The following is a 26,134-nucleotide window of genomic DNA, read 5'->3' as shown; positions in this document are numbered from 1 at the left end:
TTCAAAAGCAGAGATATTACTTTGCCAACAAAGGTCCATCTAGTCAAGGTTATGGTTTTTCCAGTAGTCATGTATGGATGTGAGAGTTGGACTGTGAAGAAAGCTGAGCGCCGAAGAATTGATGCTTTTGAACTGTGGTGTTGGAGAAGACTCTTGAGAGTCCCTTGGACTGCAAGGAGATCCAACCAGTCCATTCTAAAGGAGATCAGCCCTGGGTGTTCTTTGGAAGGAATGATGCTAAAGCTGAAACTCCAGTACTTTGGCCACCTCATGCGAAGCGTTGGCTCACTGGAAAAGACTCTGATGCTGGGAGGGATTAGGGGCAGAAGAAAAGGGGATGACAGAGGATAAGATGGCTGGATGGCATCACTGACTCGATGGACGTGAGTTTGAGTGAACTCTGGGAGATGGTGATGGACAGGGAGGCCTGGCGTGCTGCAATCGTGGGATCACAAAGAGTCGGACATGACTGAGTGACTTAATGAACTGAAAAGTATATTTGGTAGCTAACTTTCAAATTAGAAAACATTTTTGTATAAGAAAAGAAATATACTACTTAAAAGGCACCAACCATGAAATAACCAGTGAGCACACATACACACACCCAGCCAAAACAAAGGCCTCAATATTGATAAAGCAAAACTGACTCACAGTAGGATATTTCTTTTTGCTCAAGTTCAAATACTAATTTCACCCCACTTCTGAAAATAGGCAAGTAAATCATTCTTGATTAAAAAAAGCCACCGATAACCAAAGGCTAGGTAGATTATTTTTAATAGCTTGCTTCCGTTTCATATACTATATGGGACCAGAATATAATAAATTCTGTTTATGAGAATATCCTGTGGAACTCATGCCCAAAAAGCAATAAACATATGAAAAAATTAGTGCAGTGCTAACAACAGTGCTAACAACAGAATCAACCAAATAACCATTAGAAAAAAGTTACAGATGAAAGTGTCCCAAATGCCAAAGCATATAATTTTAAACTAGCCGTCTTAACCGTCAATAAAACTGATTCATTTAATTGACTCATTTAATTAAAACTGTAGAAAAGTAGTTTCTCATCTAGGCAGCTGACATTTGAACCAAGAAATTTTATCTACATTCAGCCAGGAAAAGAAATAAAGAAAGAAAGAAAACAGTTATAGTAAAAAATTAGCTATATTTAGTCTAAAACATGCATAAAGTCTAATCTGATATCAATACAATCTAAGAATAAGTTAACTATTACCTTATTTATTTTCTGGGCATGGATTTAGAGAAGTAGAAACACTAAGTAATAGAAAATTGCATGTGGTCATGTCCGGACACAATTTAGGACTCTATTATGAAATTATTTTGCCATCCTAGATAAGAAAAATCCGTTCTAGAAAGATAAAATTGGAAATCACCCATCATTTTTCTAGATCAAAAGTATGAGATGTCATAATACTAATATTATGATAAAGTGGCTCAATGAATAGTTTAGGAAAACCTGGCCTATCAATGGGACTTAACTAGCATGCCACCAAATAAACCATATATGCATAACAGATGAAACAGTACAATTATAAAAGCAGCAGAAAGTCATAATTTCATAGTACCCTATTCTCAGAAGCTTGTTTCTCTCTTTCCTTAATGACTACTAAAACAAAGGAAGCTATGTAAAATTTGGTTAACAGTCAAATGGTTTTGACAAGAGTACCAAGACCATTCAACAGAAAAAGAATAGCCTTTTTAACAAATGGTGCTGAAAAAACTGGATACCCACATGCAAAACAATAAAGATGGACTCTTACCTTACACCATATAAAAATTATCTCAAAACATAAGACTGTCCTTACATGCAGGTGACATGACATTACATATAGAAAACTCTGAAGACTCCACACAAAAACTACTAGAACTGATAAAAGAATTCAGCAAGGTAGTCGGATATAAGATTAACATACAGAATTTGGTTGCATTTTTACACTAACAATGATATATCAAAGAGAATGTTAAAACAAAATTGCTTTTTAAACAAAATTTTACTTTATTCAAAAAAATAAAATACTTAGGAATAAATCTGACCAAGGAGGTAAAAGCATTATATGCTGAAAACTATAAAACATGAATAAAGAAAATTAAAGATTATTCAAAGACACAGAAAGATAGCCTATGTACTTAGATTGGAAGAATTAATGTTGTTAAAATGGTCATACTATCCAAAGAAATCTACAGATTTATTTAGCACAATCCCTTCAAATTACCCATGACATTTTTCACAAACTAAAAGGAATCATCCTAATTCTTTTGGCCATGCCATGCAACTTTCAGGATCTTAGTTTCCCAATTGGGGTTTAATCCAAGGACCTGGCAGTGAAAGCACCAAGTTCTAACCACTGGACTGTCAAGGAATTCCCAGATAATATTCAAATTTATATGAAACCATAAAAGACCCAGAATTACCAAAGTAATCCTAAGGAAAAAGAACAAAGCAAGAGGCATAACCCTCCCAGACTTCAGACATTATTACAAAGCTACACTAATAAAAATGGCACGGTACTGGTACAAAAACAGACATACGAATCAATGGAACAGAATGGAGAGCCCAGAAATAAACCTACACACCTATGGGCAACTGATCTTCAACAAAGGAGAGAAGAATATACACTGGGAAAAAGTCTCCTCAGCCAAGTAGTATTGGGAAAGTTGAACAGCCACATGTAAATCAATATCAGAACACACGCTCATATCATACACAAATACAAACCCAAAATGGTTTAACAATTTCAATATAAGACATGACACCATACAACTCCTAGAAGAAAACATAAGCAAAACATTCTGACATAAATCCTATCTATGGTCAGTCCGTCAAGGCAATAGAAGTAAAAAAGTAAAAATAAATAAATGGGACCTAATCAAACTTACAAGCTTTTACATAGTAAAGCAAAATGTAAACAAAACAAAAAGACAACCTATATAATGGGAGAAAGCACCTGCAAATGATGTGATTAACAGGCTTAATTTCCAAAATATACACATAGCTCATACAATTCAACAACAAAACAACACATAACCCAATTGAAAAATGGACAGAAGAGCTAGACATTTCCCAAAGGAGAAAGACATACAGATGGGCATCAGGCACATGAACAGAAGCTCCACATCATTCATTGTTGGGCTTCCCTGGTGGCTCAGATGGTAAAGAATCTGCCTGCAATGCAGGAGACTCAGGTTTGATCCCTTGGTCGGGAAGACTTCCTGGAGAAGGGAATGGCTACCCACTCCAGTATTCTCGCCTGGAAAACTCCATGGACAGAGGAGCAATGCAAAACAAAAATACACTGAGATCTCACTTCACGTCGGTGAAAATGGCTATCATTAAAAAGTAATAACAAATAACAAATGCTACAAATAAACAAATGCTAGAGAGTAAGGAGAAAAGGGAACCCTCCTACACTGTTGAAGGGAATGTAAGTTGGTACAGCTACTATGGAAAACAGTATGGAGGTTCCTCAAAAAAAAACTAAAAACAGAGTTACCATATGATCCAGCAATCTCACCCCTGAATATATATCTGAAAAAAAACCTGTAATTCAGAAAGATAAAGGTACTCCATATCCACAGCTACCTATTTACAAGAGTCAAGACAAAGAGACAACCTAAATCTCCCCTGACAGATGAATGGATACAGAAGATATGGTACATATATATAAAATGGAACACTACTCAGCCATAAAAAGGAATGAAACAATGCCATTTGCAGCAACATGCACAGATCGAGAGATGATCACAGAAGTGAAGTAAGTCAGAAAGAGAAAGACAAATACCATGTGATATCCCTTATATGTGGAATCTAAAATATGAACTTATCTATGAAACAGAAACAGACTCGGGCATGCAGAACAGACATGTGATTGCCAAGGGGTGGGGGGACGGACTGAGAATTTCAGGTTAGTAGATGTAAACTAGAGAATGGATAAATAACAAGGTCCTACTGTATAGCATAGGGAACTGTATTCAATATCCTATGATAATCTGTAATTGAAAAGAATATAAAAAGTGTGCGTGTGTGCATGCTAGGTCTCTTTGGTCATGTCCAACGCTTTGTGACCCTATGGAGCAGCCCACCAGTCTCCCCTATTCATGGGATTCTTCAGGCAAGAATACTGGAGTGGGTTGCTGTGCCCTCCTCCAAGGGATCTTCCCAACCCAGGAGTCAAATCTACATCTCTTGTGTCTCCTACATGGTAAAGCAGGTGGGTTCTTTACCACTAGCACCATCTGGGAAGCTATGAAAGAGTGTATATATGGATATATGAATCACTTTGCTGTACAGCAGAAATTAGCACAACACTGTAAATTAACTATAATTTAATAAAAAAAAAACCTGAAAACAGATCAAAGATCTAAAGGTAAGAGCTAAAACCATAAAATATTTATAAAAAATAAAGAGGGAAAGCTTCACAATGATGGATTTGGCAATGATTTCTTGCATTTGACACTAAAAGTATAGATAACAGAAGGAAAAAAATAGATAAATTGCACTAAAATGTTTGTGCATCACAGGACATAATCAACAGTGAAAAGGCACCTCATGGAATGGGAGAAAATAACTGCAAATCACATATCTAATAAGGGGTTAGTAGCCAGAACCAGACGACAACAACAACAACAACAAAAAAACTCTAAATAACCTGATTAAAGAAATGGGCAAAAGACTTGAACAGAAATTTCCCCCCCAAAAATATACAAGAGGCCAATAAGCTTACAAAAATGCTCTACATAATTAATCATTAAAGAAAGGCAAATCAAAATCACAACACGATACCACTTTACACCTATCAGAATGGCCATTATCAAAAAGTGTTGGTGAGGAACACTTGTGTGCCACTGGCAATAACGTAAAATGGTGCAGCTGCTGTGGAAAACAGTATAGTAGTTCCTAAAAACATTAAAAATAGAATTACCATATGATCTAGTAGTCTCACTTCTGGATATATATCCAAAAGCATTAAAAGGTCTCAGAGATATCTGTACACTCATGTTCATTACAGTATTACTCATAAGTACCAAAAAGTAGAAGCAAAGCAACCCTCCAAGAAGAGACATGAGTAAACAAAATGTGGTATTTATACAACAGAATATTACTCAGCCTTAAAAAGGAAGGAAATTCTGACACATTCCACAACACAGATGAGTTTTGAAGACATTATGATAAAAGAAATGAGCCTGTCACAAAAAAGTAAATGCTGTATAGTTCCACTTAACTGAGCTAACCTGGAATAAGCAAATGAATAAAGACAGAGTAGAAAGGTGGCTGCCAGAGGTCAGGAGGAGAAGGAAGCAAAGAGGTACTTTTTAATGGGTAACAAGTTTCAATTTGGGTAGATGAAAAATGTTCTGGAGATGGATGGAGGTAAAGGATGCACAACAATATGAATTCCCTGAACTAACGCACTGCTTTAATCACTAAAAAGTGGCTAAAATAATAAACTTTATTAAGCATATTATATCCCTTCACACATAAAAGTGTCAGTTGCTCTAAACAGCAAAAAAGAAATATTCTTTAATCTGTTGCTTATAAACTGAACTGTATCTACTACACACCTTAGAAATGTGAGCTATGAGGATCTGTGAGATTACTTCCCATGATATTAGCAAATCTGATTTAGAACTTGACTGGATACCTTGGGAATATCAAGAGCATATTTTTACATAAAAGCACTAATTTCTTTCTTTACTAACTACTCCTCATTCTTGCAGCACACAGACTTAAAAGTAATTTAATGACAAAACATTTCAATTACTGTTTAAATCAGGTTATAAACAAGAAAGCATTTTAAAATGTTCCAAAACACCATAAAAATCAAACAGTATTAATAAACAAGTAACTGGAACACAGTTTTCAGGCTAAGTATCAACAAACAGCTCCCCTCCTGTGAGGGGCTACACATACTGCTGTATATTGATAGTTCGCTTTTTATGCAGTTACTTACTTTCTTTACATTTCGCTACCCACTAATAAAAGTCTGAAACTGTTTAGGAATTTCTTTAAAATCCCTCTAAAGAAAATTCACTGTCCTGTATTCCAGCCACTTAGGTCTGTCTACATGAATCATGCTGTAAAACTCAGTCCAAACTTTGTGAAATTCTTAAAATGATTTAAAGCACTAAAATAAAAAGAAAATTCAAAAGGGCCAATTCTAGGAATCTTTATAATTTAGAGTCTATTATCCATAAGCCATGGGCTTCCTAGGTGGCATCAGTGGTAAAGAATCTGCTTGCCAATGCAGGAAACACAAGAGACGCCGGTTCGATCCCTGGGTTGGGAAGATCCCCTGGAGTAGGAAATGGCAGCCCCCTCCAGTATTCTTGCCTAGGAAACTCCATTGACAGAGGAGCCTGGCAGGCTACAGTCCATGGAGTCACAGCAAAGAGTCGGATATGACTTGGCACAAATGCACATACATCCAAAAGCTATGGGATTAAAAATTAGTGATAAAAGACTCAATTTTGTTACCTCTCTGCACCTGCTATGCATACAGAGCATCAATTTTCCCACATGCGAATAATTTCCTGATCAAGAAATATACTATACAGCAAGATATTTATAATTTAACACATGTACAATGAAGATAATATAATCATACCTGAGCAAAAAGGTAAGACATGACAAAGTCATCAAGAAGAGGAGCTTCAGCACCTCGAGCTATTCCATGTCGATAGGTTCTGTTGCTGCCATTACAATACCAGTAAGGGAAGTAAAATCTACAAGACAGTTAAAATATTCAGTCAGCCTCCAAACAGTTCTAAAACAGATATACTGTGTATATACAACCAGTTCCAGTCTACCAGAAGGTATTATTCCATAATCAGAAAACACAACCAAGAGTGTTAAATATAAAGTGAGGATAAAAGAAAATACGGATAAAACCACAGTAATAATATAGGCAGAAAATATAAGAAACATAAGTTTAAAATTCATAATCTGCCTTCTTCAATCTGTTATTTCAAAGAAGCAATAACAGAAAATAGAGGAATATAGAAATACAACATTAACAAAAAAACTTTATATAATTCTAGAAACATCAATGGAAGAATGTGAAAATGTTAAATTTGGTGTGAAAACAATTGTGTCTTCTTTTTAAAAATGGAGATTACATTAAAAAGAATGAAATAATACCACTGGCAGCTACATGGATGCACCCAGAGATTATCTTATTAAGCAAAGTCATAAAGAAAGAGAAAGACAAACACCACATGATATCACTTATATGTGGACTCTAAAATATGACACAAATGAACTTATCTATGAAATAGAAACAGACTCACAGACAGAGATAACAGACTTGTGGTTGCCAAAGGGATAGGGGAGTCGGGGAAGGCTGGATCGAGAGTTTGCAGTTAGCAGATACAAACTATTATATATAGAATGGATAAACAACCAGGTCCTACTGTATAGCACAGGGATATTCAATATCCTGTAATAAGCCATAATGGAAAAGAATATAAAAAACAATATACATAAATATGTATAACTTGAATCACTTTGCTGAACACCAGAAACTAGCACAACATTGTAAATCAACTATACTTCAATTTTTTTTAAAAATGGACGTGACAAACTTGTCCTTCAAAGAAACAAAAAAATTTCTATACTGCTTTCACAGCTCTACTGAGACATACTTCATTAAAAGTTCAATGTTTTTAGTATATTCAAGGCACTGTACAAATATCACCACAACCTAACTTAGAACATATTTATCTTCCATAAAAGAAATTCCATTCTCACTAGCAGTCATACCCAAGCCACCCATATCTACTCCCCAGCCCTAAGTTACTATTACTCTGTTTCTATAAATTTATCTATTCTAGACATTTTATATAAATGGGATCATATAATGTGGATTTTTCTACCTTTTTTCACTTAGCATAATGTTTTCAAGGATCACCCATATTTATAGCATATGTCAGTACTTCATTTCTTTTCATTGCCCAGTTAGATTTTCATTGTATGGATGTATCACATTTTGATTAACTGTTCATCAATTTATGGACATTTGGTTTGTTTCCACCTTTTTGCTGTTGTGAATAATGTTGTTATTAATAATTATATACAAGTTTTTTTTTTCCTGAGGATGTATATTTTCATTTTTCTTGTATATATACCTGGATGGCACTGCTGAATCATATGAAATTTTATGTTTATCTTTTTAAGGAGTAGCCAAACTCTCTTTCAAAGCAGCTGGATTATTTTATACTTCTAACAAAAATTTATGAGTGCCCCAATAGGTCACATCCTTGCCAACACTTGGGTGGAAGAGTTTAAGCTGAATTTTTCTATGGTACTGCCGACTCAGCATTCATTTTGTTTGCTCAAGAATCCTATACGGACCTTCAGATCAGATCAGATCAGTCGCTCAGTCATGTCCGACTCTATACGGACCTTAAACTGACATTAATCCCCACACAAATGCACGCTCCAGATAGAAATTTGCAGAGTCGCAAGCAATTACAAGTTCCTGATACAATTTCCCCAATAGCCTTTGCGATCCATAGTCATCCCTGCCTCTCCATGCCCATCCCTATGTGCCTCTTCAGTGGACGCCCATATGGCTTACCAAAACCCAGCTCTTTTGAAATGAGTCTAGCCTTAGTCCAGGAACCCCAAAGCACTCACCCACAAACCCTAATAAAGGCATGTACTCCAGGGCTGACTCTATCTGCAGTGTGCCTTAACTCTTCCATGTGACACCTTAAGGCATGCTGGTATGTCCTCAAGGACCAGTGAGTAATAAACTTTTCTGCTTCAATTCCTTTTGCAGTTTATTGTTGAAATGTGGCTCATCATCTGGTACCCTGTGTCCTACTTAATAAGAGTTAATTTGAAAAACTGATAATTACTGTCCATCTTTTTAATGCTTGCCATTCTAGTGGGTAAATGATATCCCACTGTGGTTCCGATTTACATTTCTCTAATGAGTAATGATGTTGAGTATCTTTTCACATGATTTTTGATCCTTTGAATGTTTTCTTTAGAGAAAGGGCTATTCAAAACTTGGCCCATTTATTTTAACTGGGTTATTTGTCATTATACTGAGCTGTTAGAGTTCTTTACATATTATAGATATAAGGTATCTGTCAGATACATCATTTACAAACATTTTCTTCCATTCTGTAGGTTCTCTTTTCACATTCTTGTCAGTATCCTTTGATGCACAAACATATGTTGATGAATCCCAACTAACCTATTTTGTTGTTGCTTACGCTTTTGGTGCCATATTGAAATCACTGCCTACTTTAAGTACACAAAGATACAGTCCTATGTTTTCTGCTAAGAATTTTATAGTTTTAGCCACTAAATTAAGGTCTATGATCCATTTTAAGTTACTTTTTGGTCAATGGTGTAAATTGGTGGTCTAAGTTTATTACTCTACATGTGGATATTCAGTTGTCCCAGAATCATTGTAGAAAAGACTATTCTTTCCCCATGAATTGTCACGGCACCCTTGCCTAAAGTCTACTACCATAATATGAGAGATTATTTTTGGACTTTCAATTTATTCCATTAATGTATATACCTAACCTGAAGTCAGTACAACAGTCTTAATAACTATGATTGTGGACTAAGTTTTGAAATAAGAAATGTGAATCTTCCTACTTTGCTCTTTTTCAAGACTCTAATTTTTCACAAATTTTATGATTATCTGTCAATTTCTAGAATAAACACAGAATTTCAGTGGAGATCACACTGAAAATAAAGCTTGATGATGGGACTATTGCCGTATTAAATCTTCCTATACACAAACATGAGACAGTTTTCCATTTATTTAGGTGTTTCTCTAATTTCCTTCAATGATATTTTATATTTCTAAGTGTACAAATTCTGCAATTCTTTTGTTAGGTTTAAATCAAAGTATTCTTTTATGCTATTGTAAATGGAATTTTATTAATTTCACATTTGTACTATAATTCCTAGCATACAGAAATACAACACTTTGAATTTCTATCTTACAACCAGGCTGAGCTCTTTTATTAGTTCTAATAGTTTATTAATTTCTTAGGATTTCACATATACTAGATCCTAATATCTGGGAATAGAGAGTTTTATCTCTTCTTTTCCAATACAGATGCCCTGTATTTGTTTTCCTTGACATATTTCCCTGTCTAGAATCTGTTCTACAGTGTTCAACAGAAGTGGTGACAGCAGATATTCTGGTCTTGTTTTTGATCTTTGGAAGAAAGCATTAAGCTTTTCACTATCAAGTATTAGATTAGCTTTGGAGTTTTTCACAGATCCTTTATCATACTGAGGAAGTTCCAGTCCATTCCTGTTGTGTTTAGTATTTTGATTACAACAGAATATTAGATTCTGTTAAAAGTTTTTCTTCCATGTTTATTAAGATATGCTTTGGCTCTTTATTCTAATATGGTACATTATACTGATTTTGAGATGTTAAAGCAATATCCTAGGATAATCTCTACCTGGTCAATATTTAATCCTTTTTATATATAGGTGGATTTGGTTTGCTAGTATTTTCTTGATGATTTTTATACCTATGTTTATAAAAGACATTGGTCTGTAGCTTTCTTATTTTTTGGACTTCTTTGTCTGGATTTGGTATTAGAGTAATGGAGAACTTATGGAATGAGTTGGGAAGTGTTTCCTCCTTTTCACTTTTTGGGAATAACTAACAGGGGTTTCCCTGGTGGCTCAGATGGTAAAGAATGTGACTACAATGCAGGAGACCTGGGTTTGATCCCTGGGGTCAGGAAAGATCCCCTGGAAAAGGAAATGGCAACCCACTCCAATATTCCTGCCTGGGGAACCCCATAGACAGAGGAGCCTGACAAGGCTACAATCCATCGGGGGCAAAGAGTTGGACACGACTGAACGATTAACACTTTCACTTCTTTCAGTATCAACATTCCCCTTCATGGATCACAGTCTTGTCACAGTGAAGGGACTTGTATAACTCAATGAAGCTATGAGCCATGGCATGCATGGTAACCCAAGAAGGAGGGGTCATAGTGGAGAGTTCTGACAAATCATGGTCAACTGGAAGAGGTAATGGCAACCTACTCAAGTATTCTTGCCTGGAAAGCCCCATGGACAGTATGAAAAAGCAAAAATATATACCAACAGAATATGAGCCAACCCCTACCCAGGTCAGGAGGTGCCCAGTATATTACTTGGAAAGAGTAGAGGGCAATTTCTATTAGCTCCAGTAAGAATGAAGTAGCTGGGCCATACAAGAAATAGCATACAGCTGTGGATGTGTCTCATGGTGAAAGTAAAGTCCAATGCAGTAAAGAACAACACTGCATATGAATCTGGAATGTTAGGTTCATGAATCAAAGTGAATTAGACATAATAAAACAGGAGATGGCAAGACTGAACAAGTACATCTTAGGAATCAAAATCAGTGAATTAAAATGGACAGTCATGGGTGAATTTAACTCAGATGACCATTATATCTATTGTGGGAAAGAATTCCTTAGAAGAAATGAAATAGAGCTCATAATCAACAAGAGTCCAAAATACAGTACCTGGGTGCAATCTTCAAAACAACAGAATGACCTTTGTTTCCAAAGCAACCCATTCAACATCACTATAATCCAAGTGTATGTCCTAACCACTGATGCAGAAACTGATCATTTCTATGAAGACCTATAACACTTTCTAGAACTAACACACAAAAATGATGTCCTTTTCATCACAGGAGATTGGAATGCAAAAGCAGGAAGTCAAGAGATACCTGAAATAACAGGCAAGTTTGGCCTTATAGTACAAAATGAAGCAGGGCAAAGGCTACCACAGTTTTGTCAAGAGAACACAGTGATCATTAGCAAACACCCTCTTTCAACAACCCAAGAGATGACTCTACACATGGACATCACCAGAGTGTCACTATTGAAACTGGAGTGATTATGTTCTTCACAATTAAAGATGGAGAAGCTCTATACAGTCAGTTTAAAAAAAAAAAAAAGGGAAACCTGGCGCTGACTGTGGATCAGATCATGCGCTGACTGTGGATCAGATCATGAACTTCTTACTGTAAAACTTAAGCTTAAATTGAAAAAAGTAGGGAAAATTACTAGGTCATTCAAGTATGACCTAAATCACATCTGTTATGATTATACAGTGGAGGTGACAAATAGATTCAAGGGAGCAGATCTGGTAGAGTATGTGAAGAACTACAGGCAGAGTTTTGTAACATTGTATATGAGGCAGTGACCAAAACCATAAAGGGAACATTTCATGCGAGAATGGGCACAATAAAGAACAGAAACAATAAGGACCTAACAGAAGCAGAAGAGATTAAGAAGAAATGGCAAGAATACACAGAAGAACTATACAACAAAGGTCTTAATGAGCCAGAAAACCATGATGGTGTGGTCATTCACCTAGAGCTGGACATCCTGGAGTGGGAAGTCAAGTGGGCCTTAGAAAGCATTACTACGAACAAAGCTAGTGGAGGTGACAAAACTCCAGCTAAGCTATTTAAAATTCTAAAAGATGATGCTATTAAAGTACTATACTCAACATGTCAACAAATTTGGAAAACTCGGCCATGGCTGCTGGACTGGAAAAGTTCAGTTTTCATTCTAATGACAAAGAAGGGCAATGCCAAAGAAAGTTCCAACTATCATACAATTCCATTCATTTCACATGCTAGCAAGATTATGCTCAAAATCCTTCAAGCTAGGCTTTAGGAGTACATGAGCTGAGAATTTCCAGCTGTACAAGTTGGGTTTAGAAAAGGCAGAGGAACCAGAGATCAAATTGCCAACATTCGCTGGACTATCAAGAAAGCAAGGGAATTTCAGAAAAGCATCTACTTCTGCTGCATTGACTATGCTAAAGCCTTTGACTGTGTGGATCACAACTGTGGAAAGTGCTTAAACAGAAGGGAGTAGCAGACCATCTTATCTGTTTCCTGAGAATTCTGTCTGCAGGTCAAGAAGCAACAGTCAGATCTGGACATGGAACAAGTGACTGGTTCAAAACCAGAAAAGGAATATGACAAGGCTGTATATTGTCACCCTGCTTATTTAATTTCTATGCAGAGTACATTATGTGAAATGCTGGGCTGGATGAATCACAGCTGGAATCAAGATTGCTGAGAGAAATATCAACAACCCCAGATATGCAGATAATACCACTCTAATGGCAGAAAGTGAAGAGGAAGTAAAGACCTTCTTGACGAAGGTGAAAGAAAAGAGTGAAAAAACTGACTTGAAACTCAACATTCAAAATACTAAGGTCATGGCATCCGGTCGCATCACTTCATGGCAAATAGAAGAAGAAAAAGTATAAACAGTGATAGATTTTATTCTCTTGGGCTCCAAAATCACTGTGAACGGTGACTGCTGCTATGAAATTAAAAGATGCTCGCTCCTTGAAATGAAAGCTATGACAAACCTAGAGAGCATATTAAAAAGCAAAGACATCACTTTGCCAACAAAGGTCCGCATGTCAAAACTATGGTTTTTCCAGTAGTTATGTAAGGATGTGAGAGGCAGACCATAAAGAAGGCTGAGTACAGAAGAATTGATGCTTTTGAATTGTGGTGCTGGAGAAGACTCTTGAGAGTTCCCTGGACTGCAAGAAGATCAAACCAGTAAATCCTAAAGGAAATCAACCTTAAATATTCACTGGAAGGAATGCTGCTGAAGCTGAAGCTTAATACTTTGGCCACGCGATGTGAAAAGCCGACTCACTGGAAAAGACCCTAATTTTGGGAAAGACTGAAGGCAAAAGGAGAAATGGACAGCAGAGGATAAGATGGTTAGATAGCATCACTGACTCAATGGACATGAACCTGAGCCAACTCTGGGAAACAGAGGAGGGGCAGAGGAGCCTGGCAAGCTACAGTCCATGAGGTCACAAAGTTGGACAAGATTTACCAACTGAACAACAACAAAGTATCAACATATCCTTAAAAGTTTAATAGAATTCACCAGTAAAGCCACTTGGATCTGGGCTCTCCTTGTGCAAAGCTTTTTGTTTTATTTGTTGTTTTTTAATTACTAATTGAATTCTATTTCTTTACTTGTTAAGGTCAATTCACATGTTCTATTTCTTTGTCAGTTCTATAGTTTGTGTCTTTCTAAGCATTTTTCTATTTCATCTTGGTTATGTAGTTTGTTGGCATACAGCTGTTTCTTATAATCCTTTTTATTTCTGTAAGGTCACAGTAATATTACCTCTTTTATTCCTGATTTTAATAATTTAAGCTTCTCTCTTTATCTAGTTAAAGCTTTACTGATACTGTTGATCTTTTCAAGGAACCAACCAACTTTTGGTTTCCTCATTTTCTCTTGTTTTTCTATCCTCTATTTCATTTATCTCTACTCTGATCTTTATTATTTCCTTTCTTTAACTTGCTTTCAGTTTCATTTACTCTTCTTTTTCTACTTTGTTAAAATGGAATGTTATTGATTTGAGAACTTTTTTAATATAGTTTTTACAACTATGAATTTACTTTAAAGCATGGTTTTTAGCTGCATACCCTAAGGCTCAGATGGTAAAGCATCTGCCTACAATGCAGGAGAACCAGGTTCAATCCCTGGGTCAGGAAGATCCTCTGGAGAAGGAAATGGCAACCCACTCCAGTACTCTTGCCTGGAAAATTCCATGGATGGAGGCGCGTGGTAGGCTACAGTCCATGGGGTCACAAAGAGTCGGACATGACTGAGTGACTTCACTCACTCACCCTAAGTTTTCACATGATCCGTTTTCATTTCCAGTTATATCAAAATATTTTCTATTTTCCTTTGTGATTTCTTCTTTGACCTATTATTTATTTAGAATAGTGTCAATTACCACATATTTGTGAACTGCCCAGTTTTCCTACTGTTAATGAGTTCTAATTTACTTCCACAGTGGTCAGAGAACATACTTTGTATGATTTCAATATTTGTAAATTTACTGAGATTCATTTGATGGACTAACATATGGTCTAACCTGGAGAATATTTCCTATGCACTTGAAGAGAATATGCACTGTCCTGTCATTAGGTACAGTGTTCTATGTTTGTATGTCTAGCTAGTTTACAGTGTTGTTCAAGTCTTCTATTTCCATGCAGATTGATCTTCAGTCTGGTTGTTCTGTCCGTTACTGAAAGTGAGGCATTGAAGTCTCCAACTATTATTGTTGAACTGTCCAGTTTTCCTTTTAATTTTTTCATTGTTGCTTCATTTATTTTGGAGCTCTGTAGTTGGATCCAACTTATAGTAATTACAAGCAAATATTATGCTTCCTAATGGATAAACTCCTTGATCATTATAAAATGTCCCTCCCCTACCTCTAGCAACAACATATATCTTATAATCAACTTTGCTTGATAATATAGCTTCTCAACTCTCCTTTGGTTACTCAATGCCTGGTATATCTTCTTCAATCCTTTACTTTTAAATTATTTGTGTTTTTGAGTGCAAAGTGTGCCTCTTATAGATAGGATGTAACATGTATTTTTTAAAAATTGAGTTATTCAGTCTCTGCCTTTTAAGAGTTTAATTCATTTACACTTAAGGCTATTACTGTTAATAAAGTATTATGTCTGTCATCTTGCTTCTACTAGGATTTTTTTGTCTTTTTGTTCATTTGTTTCATTATTGCTATAGATATTTTCTAGTATATTATTAATACATTAAGTTTCTAGTGTATTATTAATACATTAAGTCTCTTACTTTATCTTTTACTATATATTTTTGAATTTTGGCATATAAGTCTCTTGGAGAATTACAAAAGACATTGTAACTTAAACAATCTAGTTCTTATTAATATCAACTTTATTTTAATACAATACAAAACTCTCTTTCATTCCCTTTATTCTATATTTGTCATATAAATCACATCTTTATACATTATAAGTTCTCCAACACAGTTTAATAATTGTTGCTCTTTTATGTTGATTCTGAAATAACCCATAAATATGTAATAAAGGAAATGAAGAAGAGCCTCTAAACCACAGACAGGCAGAATTTTTAAAAATTATATAAAATCTCTTTGGGGCAGTTTCTGGTTACATTATCCTTAGTACTTGTGATTATAGGTAGCAGTGCATATGTGCTCCCTTAATTTAAAAGTAGGAGGAAGTCGTGAATTTGATAAGGGAAACATTTTTTAATTCTTTAGAAGAGATCAGCAAACTATTCCCCACAACGCCTAAAATATTTACTATCTGACTTCTTATAGAAAAAGACTGCAGATTACTGCTCTACAGACATTTTAAAATAAAAAGATACACTACTTGCTGATTACAGAAAGAAATTACAGAAATTGATAAAGAAAATATTCTTAATAAGATACTGATATTCTGTGAAACATATGTTGCATATTACTCTGCTTCTTTAAATAACACAAATTTGAAAAGTCTTAAAACCTGCATTAAAGTCTTAATAAATTTGAATAGGTTTAATTTTAAGTACCTTATGTTTTTTTGCTTTTATTAGTCTTTATTTTAAGTGACCTCCTTTCTGTTTGTTTATGGTACTTAACATACTGATCCCATAAATACAGCCTTGGGCTGAATGGTTATTACGGATGCCTGTAGATTTGCTCATATTTTTTTGTTAATAATCATATCATTTCCAAATAATGACTTTTTCCTTCTTTGTTCTCAATTATGAAATATTGTTCCTGTTTTACTGTATTGGTTAGGAACTCCACCAAAATCCTATATACAAGTAGATAACTATATACATGTTATCTTTGCTTTTTATCTTATTCCTGACTTTAGAAGAGAATGATGCTAATATTTTATCATTTAAGAATATTATTTGCCACATGGTTTTTGCAGATATCCTTTAATCATGGTATGAATATCTCTCTTAACTTTTAGTTTACTAAGGTTTTCTTTCCTTTTTATAATCATGAATGAGTTCATGGTCATGTTTTACTATGCAACACTAACTCTCTATGGAACTGATCTATTTCAGATTCAGAAGTAAGAACAGACTGGACTTATTTCTTTGTTTCATCCTTTTAAATCATAAAATACCTCTGGATTTCTCTAAATTGGTATTACATATCACCAAAAATTATTACACAATTTGTAATTTGAGGTTGTAAATAATCACTGGCAAAATCTTATCCATCTCTCACTTCAACTGAAAAAAGTTTTTAAAAAGAATGGATGTGAGATCACAGATTATTATATAAAACATCAAGTTTTCTGAGAAATTATCAGTATTCCAAACATTTAGGATTTTTCAAGTAAAGGTCATTCTTATCCTTTTCGAATTTTACTTATAGTCTTAAGTGGAAAAGTAGCACCTTACCAAAACAGCTTTATTCTCAGAGCATTCTAGTAAAAGAGCATGTATGAACACTTTATCTAGTGGGGAAAGAGACTCTTAAAAGAAGAAGTGTGTGCGTGCATACTAAGTTGCTTTAGTAGTGTCAGACTCTACCATCTTATGGACTGTAGTCCACCAGGCTCCTCTGTCCATGAGATTCTCCAGGCTAGAATACTGGACTGGGTTGCCAGTCCAGGAGATTTTTCCCAACCCAGGGATCAAACCCATGTCTCTTACATCTCCTGCATTGGCAGGTGGGTTCTTTTCCACTAGTACCACCTGGGAAGCCCAAATGAAGATTAGATGCTAATTGGTTCTAGTCTCCGATACTAAAGACCTTGCAATTAAAAAGTATGGTTGGTAATTTCTCCCACTTTGCCTTTTACCATTAAGTTAAAAGTGACTACTTTACTGGAGAAAGTACCTGATTCTGTAGAGTACGTTTTGCCTGGTTGATTCATCTATATGGAAGACATGGTTGGGTGGATACCAGATCCTTTCTGTTTCACTCATTAAAGCAAACATACTGTGATATACAGGTGTGATTCCTAAGAAAGAAACAGAAACAAATTATTACAGATATTAAAGTACATTTACAATAACATCTATAATCTGCAGTGGGGCTGAAGCAATAACTCTTAAAATCTGTGCAAAATGCAGCAGCAGTCAAAATCTTCTGGTTCAACACCACTTACAAGTAAGTTCTTAATTAAATATATTTTCCCCCTATATTGTAACATTTGACTGCTAGGATTCTTTCAAATATATTATAAAAAACAGTTTACCTAGGTTTTTTAGTTGTCTTGTACAGTAAAGTTGACCCAATAATACTGGGTTAACCCAACAATATTGTTTTAAATAATACTGAGGGTACCAAATAACGAAAATATTTGAGTCACCAGGTGCTTTAAAAAGAACAATGAAACAGTTTTATTTTTAAATATCAAGTTTTACACAATATACTTTTTATTATATTCTCTGAACTATTTAAACGTACAATGAAAACTTTTAAACATCAACTTAAAATGCAAGGATATGTGATTTTTTTTCAAAAAAATTTTAGAAGGTACATTAACAAAAGGCTGAAGGCCAGTGAACTTTAAAAATCATATAGAACACTTAAACCACAGAATTAAATAATGTATATTATTTCCAAACACAGAGAGAACCCACACAAGTACATACCAATCATGTGGAGGCTAAAAACAAGTCTCCAAAAATACCAGAGACTGGTCATACATACCATATTTTCTATTCACATTTCAATTAAATCAGAAACAAATACTAAGAAAAAAGAGAACAGGAAAACTGACACATTTTTAAATTCAGTTTGACCACGATATCAAAACCAAAGATACTATAAAAGGATAAATCTCACTTACAAAAATAAATTCAAAAATCCTAAATTAAACATTTGCAAACAAAATCTAGCAATGTTACTTAGAAAAAAATATGACAAAGTTCATTTATTTGCAGATTGGAGAGATGGCTAAATTAAGAAAATCTATTAATATAACTCATCAGGATGGTGGCTCAGAGAGTAGAGAATCTGCCTGCAGTGCAGGAGACCCAAGTTTGATCTCTGGGTCAGGAAGATCCCCTAGAAAAGGAAATGGCAACCCACTCCAGTATTCTAGCCTGGAGAATTTCATGGACAGAGGAGCCTGGTAGGTTACAGTTCATTGGGTCACAAACAGTCAAACATGACTAAGTGACACTTTCGACATCATGATAACATATTAGAAAAAAGTCTGTAGTTAAATGACAAAATGATAAATTTGAGAAGTAGTGAGCACACTGATATGTATTTTATCTTTCTACACAAAGAATTACTTGAAATATGTTATAATAAAAATCAAGATTCAAAAGGCAAAATAAAAATATTAAAAGTGAAAATGGAAAAAAAATGGAAATAAGTTATTCACAGTGGAGCAAATCCACAAGACTAAAAAGCAAGAGAAAGAATGGAAATATTAGTATTGAAGAAAATGTAAATTTAAATTAAGTAATATCACTTTATCCCCATTCACCTAAGAGGGATAGCATCTAGTGCTGACTGAACTGTAGTGAAAAGGGAACTACACTGCATAATTGCTAGGAACGTAAACTAGCACAACTTCTGAGAAAGTAGTACCTGTATAGTAGTCATGAGAAATCAATGTCAGTAAAAATTTAAAATGTGTTTTTAAGCCAGCAATCTCTCCTGGGTACTCCTAAAAATGTAGTATAGTAGTAAGAAATTAAAAAGAAATAAAATGTAAATTCAAAAGCAGGAAATAAGAAAAAACTGAGGTGGTATAATCCATTCCATGGACCTTTATGAAATTTAATAAAAAGAATGAGTTAGTACAAAGGCAGTTGGTTTGAACAGATTTTTTACAATGTATGTTTTCATGAAAAAAGCAAGAAGCACATAAAGAGTGTATAATATGATTCCATACTATAAAATAATGATCTCAAAATCCTAATGACTCTGTATGACAGGGAGGGGGTGTTGTGCATCCCCGTATGATTATATGGGAGCTTCCCTGGTGGCTCAGACAGTAAAGAATCTGCAATGCAGGAGACCCAGGTTCAATCCCCGGGTCAGGAAGATCCTCTGGAGAAGAGAATAGCTACCCACTCCAGTCTTCTTGCTGGAGAATGTAATGGTCAGAGGAGCCAGGCAGGCTATAGTTCATGGGGTAGCAAAGAGTCAGACATGAATGAGCAACTAAGCACACAGGGTTACACGATTATGCAGGAAACTTGGAGGATTCACCAAAGATTATGGTCCTAGTTATCAGGATGGGACTAAAGTAAAAGGAAGCTAACAGTACAATGGAGAATAAACTTCTTTTTTCTTTTAAAGAATTCATTAAATAAAAACAGCAAGCCTCCTGTTAAAAAGAAAGGGAAAGGGGAAAACAGATAAAAGCCACTAATGAATACAAAGAGTCCACCACATATGCCACTTTGAAACTAGAGAATAATGGCTTGTTAGTCTCTAAACTTTAAAATAATCATAAGATGACAGGAAAGAATACTATTCTAATAATTTGAGATGTAATTATTTTCTCTGAGTACCATCTGGATCTAGTCTAATTCTGCACTGAAAAAATGCTTTAAACTTGATATTTCTTCTATCTAGAAGGTACAAGGCACTACCTTACCTCTTTCCACAAAATAAGTCACATTGCCAGTGTTTCAGGTACATATATGAGACACAGTGGAAATGTATATATCTCAGCCCTACACAGCTGATTCACTTTGTTGTACAGCAGAAACTAATACAACTTTGTAAAGCAATTATACTCCAATTACAAAAACAAAAAAAGAAACACAGTGGGAGATGAAATTACTCAGGAAGGGAATGTAAAAGAACTGATTTGAGATTACCTTGGAAAAAAGAGTACTAAGAAGAGAACTTTAGCAAAAAAATGTCATTTAGTTTAAATGTAATCATGCAAATAAAACTGCATATGGAACCATTATTCTTAGCATATGATGATAGGGATATTTTTCTGAACAAGATAATGTCATGATTTTCAAACAATAGTGTGATTATGATTATACAAAGCAGGAAAAGTGAACTCATACTGATGAAACATCAGGATTTTTTTAAATGCTGAATAATTATTTCTTAACAGAAGACTCCAAACCTTAATTATATGTATTAAAATAGGAAAACAAATGTATCCATATAAATTGGCACAAAAGGGTCAGAACAAGGGGATACACCCCTAAAGGAAAATGGGTAGGTCACACAGCAAACAAAAGCAAAAGACAGTGCTTACGTCATGTTTAGTCACACCATCTTATTCCAAAATGGCAATTATATATTATTACTTAATTCACATTTTTTCTAACTAGTTCATGTTAATTGGGCTGTTCTAGGAAGAAAGAACAGAGAAGGCGATGGCACCCCACTCCAGTACTGTTGCCTGGAAAATCCCATGGATAGAGGAGCCTGGTAGGCTGCAGTCCACGGGGTCGCTAGGAGTCAGACATTACTGAGTGACTTCACTTTCACTTTTCACTTTCATGCATTGGAGAAGGAAATGGCAACCCACTCTAGTATTCTTGCCTGGAGGATCCCAGGGACGGGGGAGCCTGATGGGCTGCCATCAATGGGGTCACAGAGTTGGACACAACTGAAGCGACTTAGCAGCAGCAGGAAGAAAGAAAAGGCAGTGACACTGTGTCTGAGATATACATTATACTGAATAGATTCAAAGAAACCTCAAAGTCACTTTTAACTCCTTTTCTTTCCCTATACACTAAGTCCAAATTATTCTTATTTTTATTTAATAAAAAATTAATTCAAAATGTTTCTTATTTTCTAAGCCACTACCAAAACTGTGATTCAATCCCATATCATTTTAGACCAAGAACAGTCATTCCACTAATAGTAACAGTCTCTATTCTATAATATGCACAAGATGGGTATGGAAAATACAAAAATGAAAACATTGCCTAACTTTAAGCATCTCATCGTAGATGACCCAGAGAAGCCATTAGAGAATTACAAAACAAAAAATTAAGTGCATGATAGTAAAGACCACAAGAAAACACAAAAGTATAGTGCTGACAAAGATTCTTTCCTAGACCAACTTTTAATTAGGCTTCTCTGAACCCTCCCCTAAGTGACCCTAAAAGTTTATTTCCTTGAAGAATCCAATTTAAGCAGGAATCCTGCTTAAATCCATTTAGCAAGATTTTGCCACCTCTGACATATCTGATCAAATTCTGCACTCCTTTAATCCCCCAGCTGGTATCTGATCACCATGGTCTGCTCAGCAAGAATCCCCCCCAGACCTGATGTCTCCTCCAGTAATTTGTGATTCCCCAGTGTCCCCATCCTACTTGTTCCTTGGCTATAAATTTCCACTTTTTCAGACTGTATTCAGAATTAAGCCCGCTTCTACACTGGAGTAGCTTTCCTTACTACTGTTTAAAAAAGTATATCTTTATCACATTAACTTTTGTTTGGCTCTGGTTTTCTTGAGCAAAGGTAAAAAATGTATCAAGAGGTTCAAGTGAAATAAAGATAAACAGTTGAAGGAATCTGTCACCAGCAGATCTGCAATACAAGAAATACTAAAAGGAGTTCTTTATGCTGAAGGAAAATGATGACGGATGAAAGCATGGAACTGTATGACAAATGAATAGGAAAGAGTAAAAGAACAATAAACATTTAAACCAATAATAATTTGTATACCTGTGTGTTTGTGATGTGTACAAAAGTAAAATAGATCACTAACACCAAATGCAAAAAGAAGTAAATACAGTTAAATTGTTATAAAATTCTCAAATTGTTTGAAAAATAACATGCTAGCTTAAGACTGTAATAAACCAAAAAATGTACACTATAATATCTAGGGTAGCTGCCAAAAGAAAAATACAAAAACTAGTTCAAAAAAAAAATCCAACAGAAGAGATAAAGTAAAAAAAAAAAAGAAAGAAAGAAAAATACTTGATCAACCTAAAAAAGGCAGAAAAGAAGGAAACCTAAAGATACATAAAATAAAAAACAAATAAGGTTATAAACACAAACACATCAGTAATTTTATTATACATAAATGTAAATAAGCCAATTAAAATACATATTATATCAGTCTGGATTATTAAGAAGAAAACTGTGTTATTTACAAGGGACACACTTTAAACAACCCAGGTTCTATCCCTGGGTTGGGACAATCCCCTGGAGGAGGAAATGGCAACCCACTCCAGAATTCTTGCCTGGAGAATCCCATGGACAGAGGAGTCTGGTGTGCTATAGTCTATAGAGTTGCAAAGAGTCGGGCATGATTGAGTGACTAACACTAATTTAAACAAAAGGATATAGACAGGTTGACGCTAAAAAGTAGGAAAATGATACACCATGAAAACACAAGGCAAAAAAAAAAACCCCTGATGAGTCAACATTAGCATTAAACTAAGTAAACTTAAAAAAAAAAGAAAGATTAGTTGAGATAAAAAGGAACACTTCACAGTAATAAGAGGGCCATCTCAACAGGAAGACATAATAATATTAAATGTGTGTTTCACTAATAAAGTGAAAGGGACAGTCGCAAAGTCTTGTCTGACTCTTTGCGACCCATGGACTGTATCCTACAAGGCTCCTTGGTCCAAGGAACTGTCCACACGAGAATGTTGGAGTGGGTAGCCATTCTCCAGGGCATCTTTCCAACTCAGGGATCAAACCCTGGTCTCCTGCATTGCAGAACAGAAGCTTTACCGTCTGAGCCACCAGGGAAGCCCCACTAATTTCAAGGCTCAATAGAATACATGAAGCAAAAACACAAAGGGCCAGAAGGAGAAACATATATTCAAAATTTCTCAGAAATTGGGAGAAGACAAAAATAAACAAAGGATATAAAATTTAAAATTAACCAAATTTAGTTTACATTTAGAGAACACTACACCTAGCAAGTCAGACTATACACTATTTTCAAATGCATGTGACACATTAAACAAGAGAGTAGATAACCTAAGTAACAAAGAAAGTCTCAAAAAATTTCAGAGGATTGAAATTATATAGAGTACACCCTGTGACCATAGAAAAAAATTTTTTAAAAAACCAGTAACAGGAGGATAATCTTAAAATCCCCCAAAGGAATCAGAATCTGGATGTGCTATATTACCTAAAATGTCCAGTTTTTAACAAAAGAATTATGAGATATGCAAAGAAACAGGAAAGTGTAATCCTTGGGCACAAAAAAAGGAAGGTAACAGACAATGCCTATAAGAAGACCCAGATGTAAGATTTAACAAAAATTTCAAAGCAGTCATTATAAATATGTTTGAAGAACTAGAATAAACCATGATTACAGAAGTAAAGGCAGAGTGACATCAGTGAAAACGGTATATTCCTATATAAAATCAACAACAAAAAGCCGTAAAAACTGTCGAAATCAATTTCATGAGAACTCTGGAAAACAGTCAAAGATATGCAACAACCAAGCAATTGCTGAGTCAGGAAAAAGACAATTTTAAAATGGTGGGGAAAATTAGCAGCACTTCTACTTTGCTCTCTGCTCAGGAAGGGTTTAGCGATGGCAGCTGGTATTCCCAATGTGAAACTCTGGTCCATGGCTCTAGAGTTAATAGAGTCAATCTTAATGATTGATTAAGTCATAAAGTGATTTAATCAATCAAAACTATTAAATAATTTTAATTTGCTGCCTTCAATGTGCTCAGAGACCTAAAGGAAGCCATGGACAAAAAACTAAAGGAACCAGGAGAAATACGTGTAAACAAAGATGAACAGTAGAAAAAGTGAAAATCTGGAACAAAGAAGTACAACACCCGAAATGAAAAATTCACTGGACTGTTTCAAAAACAGGTTTAAATAAAATAATCAGCTAACTTAAAGATAAGTCAATTAGATTATCTAGTCTGAAGAGCAGGGGGAAAAAAGAAAAAAGATGGACAAAAGTAATACACCTGTGGGATACATTCAAGTCTGCCAACATTACATTATGACAATTTCAGAGATTTGAAGAGAAAGTAGAGAAAAGGAAAGAATATTTAAAAAATAATGGCCCCAAACTCCCCAAATTTGATGAAAACCATGAACCACACAAATCCAAGAAGGTGAATGAATTGCACGATGATAAATGCAAACTGATGCACACCGAGACACATTAAAAATCAAACCACCAAAAGACAAATATAAAGAGAACATCAAAAACAGCAAGAAAGAAATGACTCATTACATCCTCAATTTGGCATTCTCAGTAAGACTCATAGCAATTTCTCATCAGAAACCAATATGGTCATGAAGAAATTGGATGACATAATTAAAGAGCTCAAAGAGAAAAAAGTCAAATGAGAATTTTATATCTGACAAAATAATTCTTTAAAGATGAAGTAGAAATTAAGACATTCTAAGATAAACAAAAGCTTAGATAAACGGCCAGCTCCACAAGAAATGCTAAAAAGTATTCTACAGGTAGAAATTATAAGACATTAGACAGTAACTCAAAGTCATGAGAAGAAATTTTTAAACTATGATGAAGATACCTATACACACTACAGGCATAAATGTTAAACAATGCAGCCACTTTGAAAAAAACAGTCTTGGGGTGCCTCAAATAGCTAAACATAGAATTACCATTTGACTCAGCAATGCTGGGTTTATACACAACAGAAATGATGTCATACATCCACACAAAAACCTGTATACAAATGTTAACAGAAACATTATTCATGATATCTAAAAGTTGGAAACTGTCCAAATGTCCATCAACTGATCAGTTGTTATAGAAGATGTAGTATATCAATACGGCCACCACCAAGTCGCTTCAGTTGTGTCCAACTCTGTGCGAACCCATGGACTGCAGCCTACCAGGCTGTCCATGGGATTCTCCAAGAACACTGGAGTGGGTTGCCATTTCCTTCTCCAATGCATAAAAGTGGAAAGTGAAAGTGAAATCACTCAGTCGTGTCTGACTCTTAGGGACCCCATGCACTGCAGCCTACCAGGCTCCTCCGTCCATGGGATTGGCCATGCAAGAGTACTGGAGTGGGGTGCCATTGCCTTCTCCTAGTATGTCAATGCAATGGAACACTATTCAGTCATGAAAGAATTAAGTACTGATAAGTGATACAACTTCTGCTCTATTGACTATGCCAAATAGTAGTGATCTACTTCTGGTTTATTGACTATGCCAAAGCCTTTGACTGTGTGGATCACAATAAACTGTGGAAAATTACTCAAGAGCTGAGAATACCAGACCACCTAACCTGCCTCCTGAGAAATCTGTATGCAGGTCAGGAAACAACAGTTAGAACTGGACATGGAACAACAGATCAGATCAGATCAGATCAGTCGCTCAGTCGTGTCCGACTCTTTGCGACCCCATGAATC

General features: G+C 35.2%; 1 protein-coding gene across 2 annotated transcripts in view; it reads right to left on the bottom strand.

Annotated features, from left to right (window-relative positions):
- Window positions 1-26,134, bottom strand: part of JAK2 (Janus kinase 2) — a 118,537-nt gene that overhangs the window by 49,293 nt on the left and 43,110 nt on the right. For both annotated transcript variants that reach the window (XM_010860722.1, XM_010860721.1), the window contains exons 4-5: window positions 17,705-17,828; window positions 6,624-6,741 (exon numbers count right to left, since the gene is read on the bottom strand). In XM_010860722.1, coding sequence (XP_010859024.1) covers window positions 6,624-6,741; window positions 17,705-17,828 — 242 coding nt within the window. The remainder of the gene's footprint in view (window positions 1-6,623; window positions 6,742-17,704; window positions 17,829-26,134) is intronic.

The sequence above is a fragment of the Bison bison genome, unplaced genomic scaffold (genome assembly GCF_000754665.1).
Source record: "Bison bison bison isolate TAMUID 2011002044 unplaced genomic scaffold, Bison_UMD1.0 scf7180017864469, whole genome shotgun sequence".
NCBI classification, from domain to species: Eukaryota; Metazoa; Chordata; class Mammalia; order Artiodactyla; family Bovidae; genus Bison; species Bison bison.
Note: the sequence above shows the minus strand (reverse complement) of the source record. Positions and strands in the feature narration are given on the sequence as shown.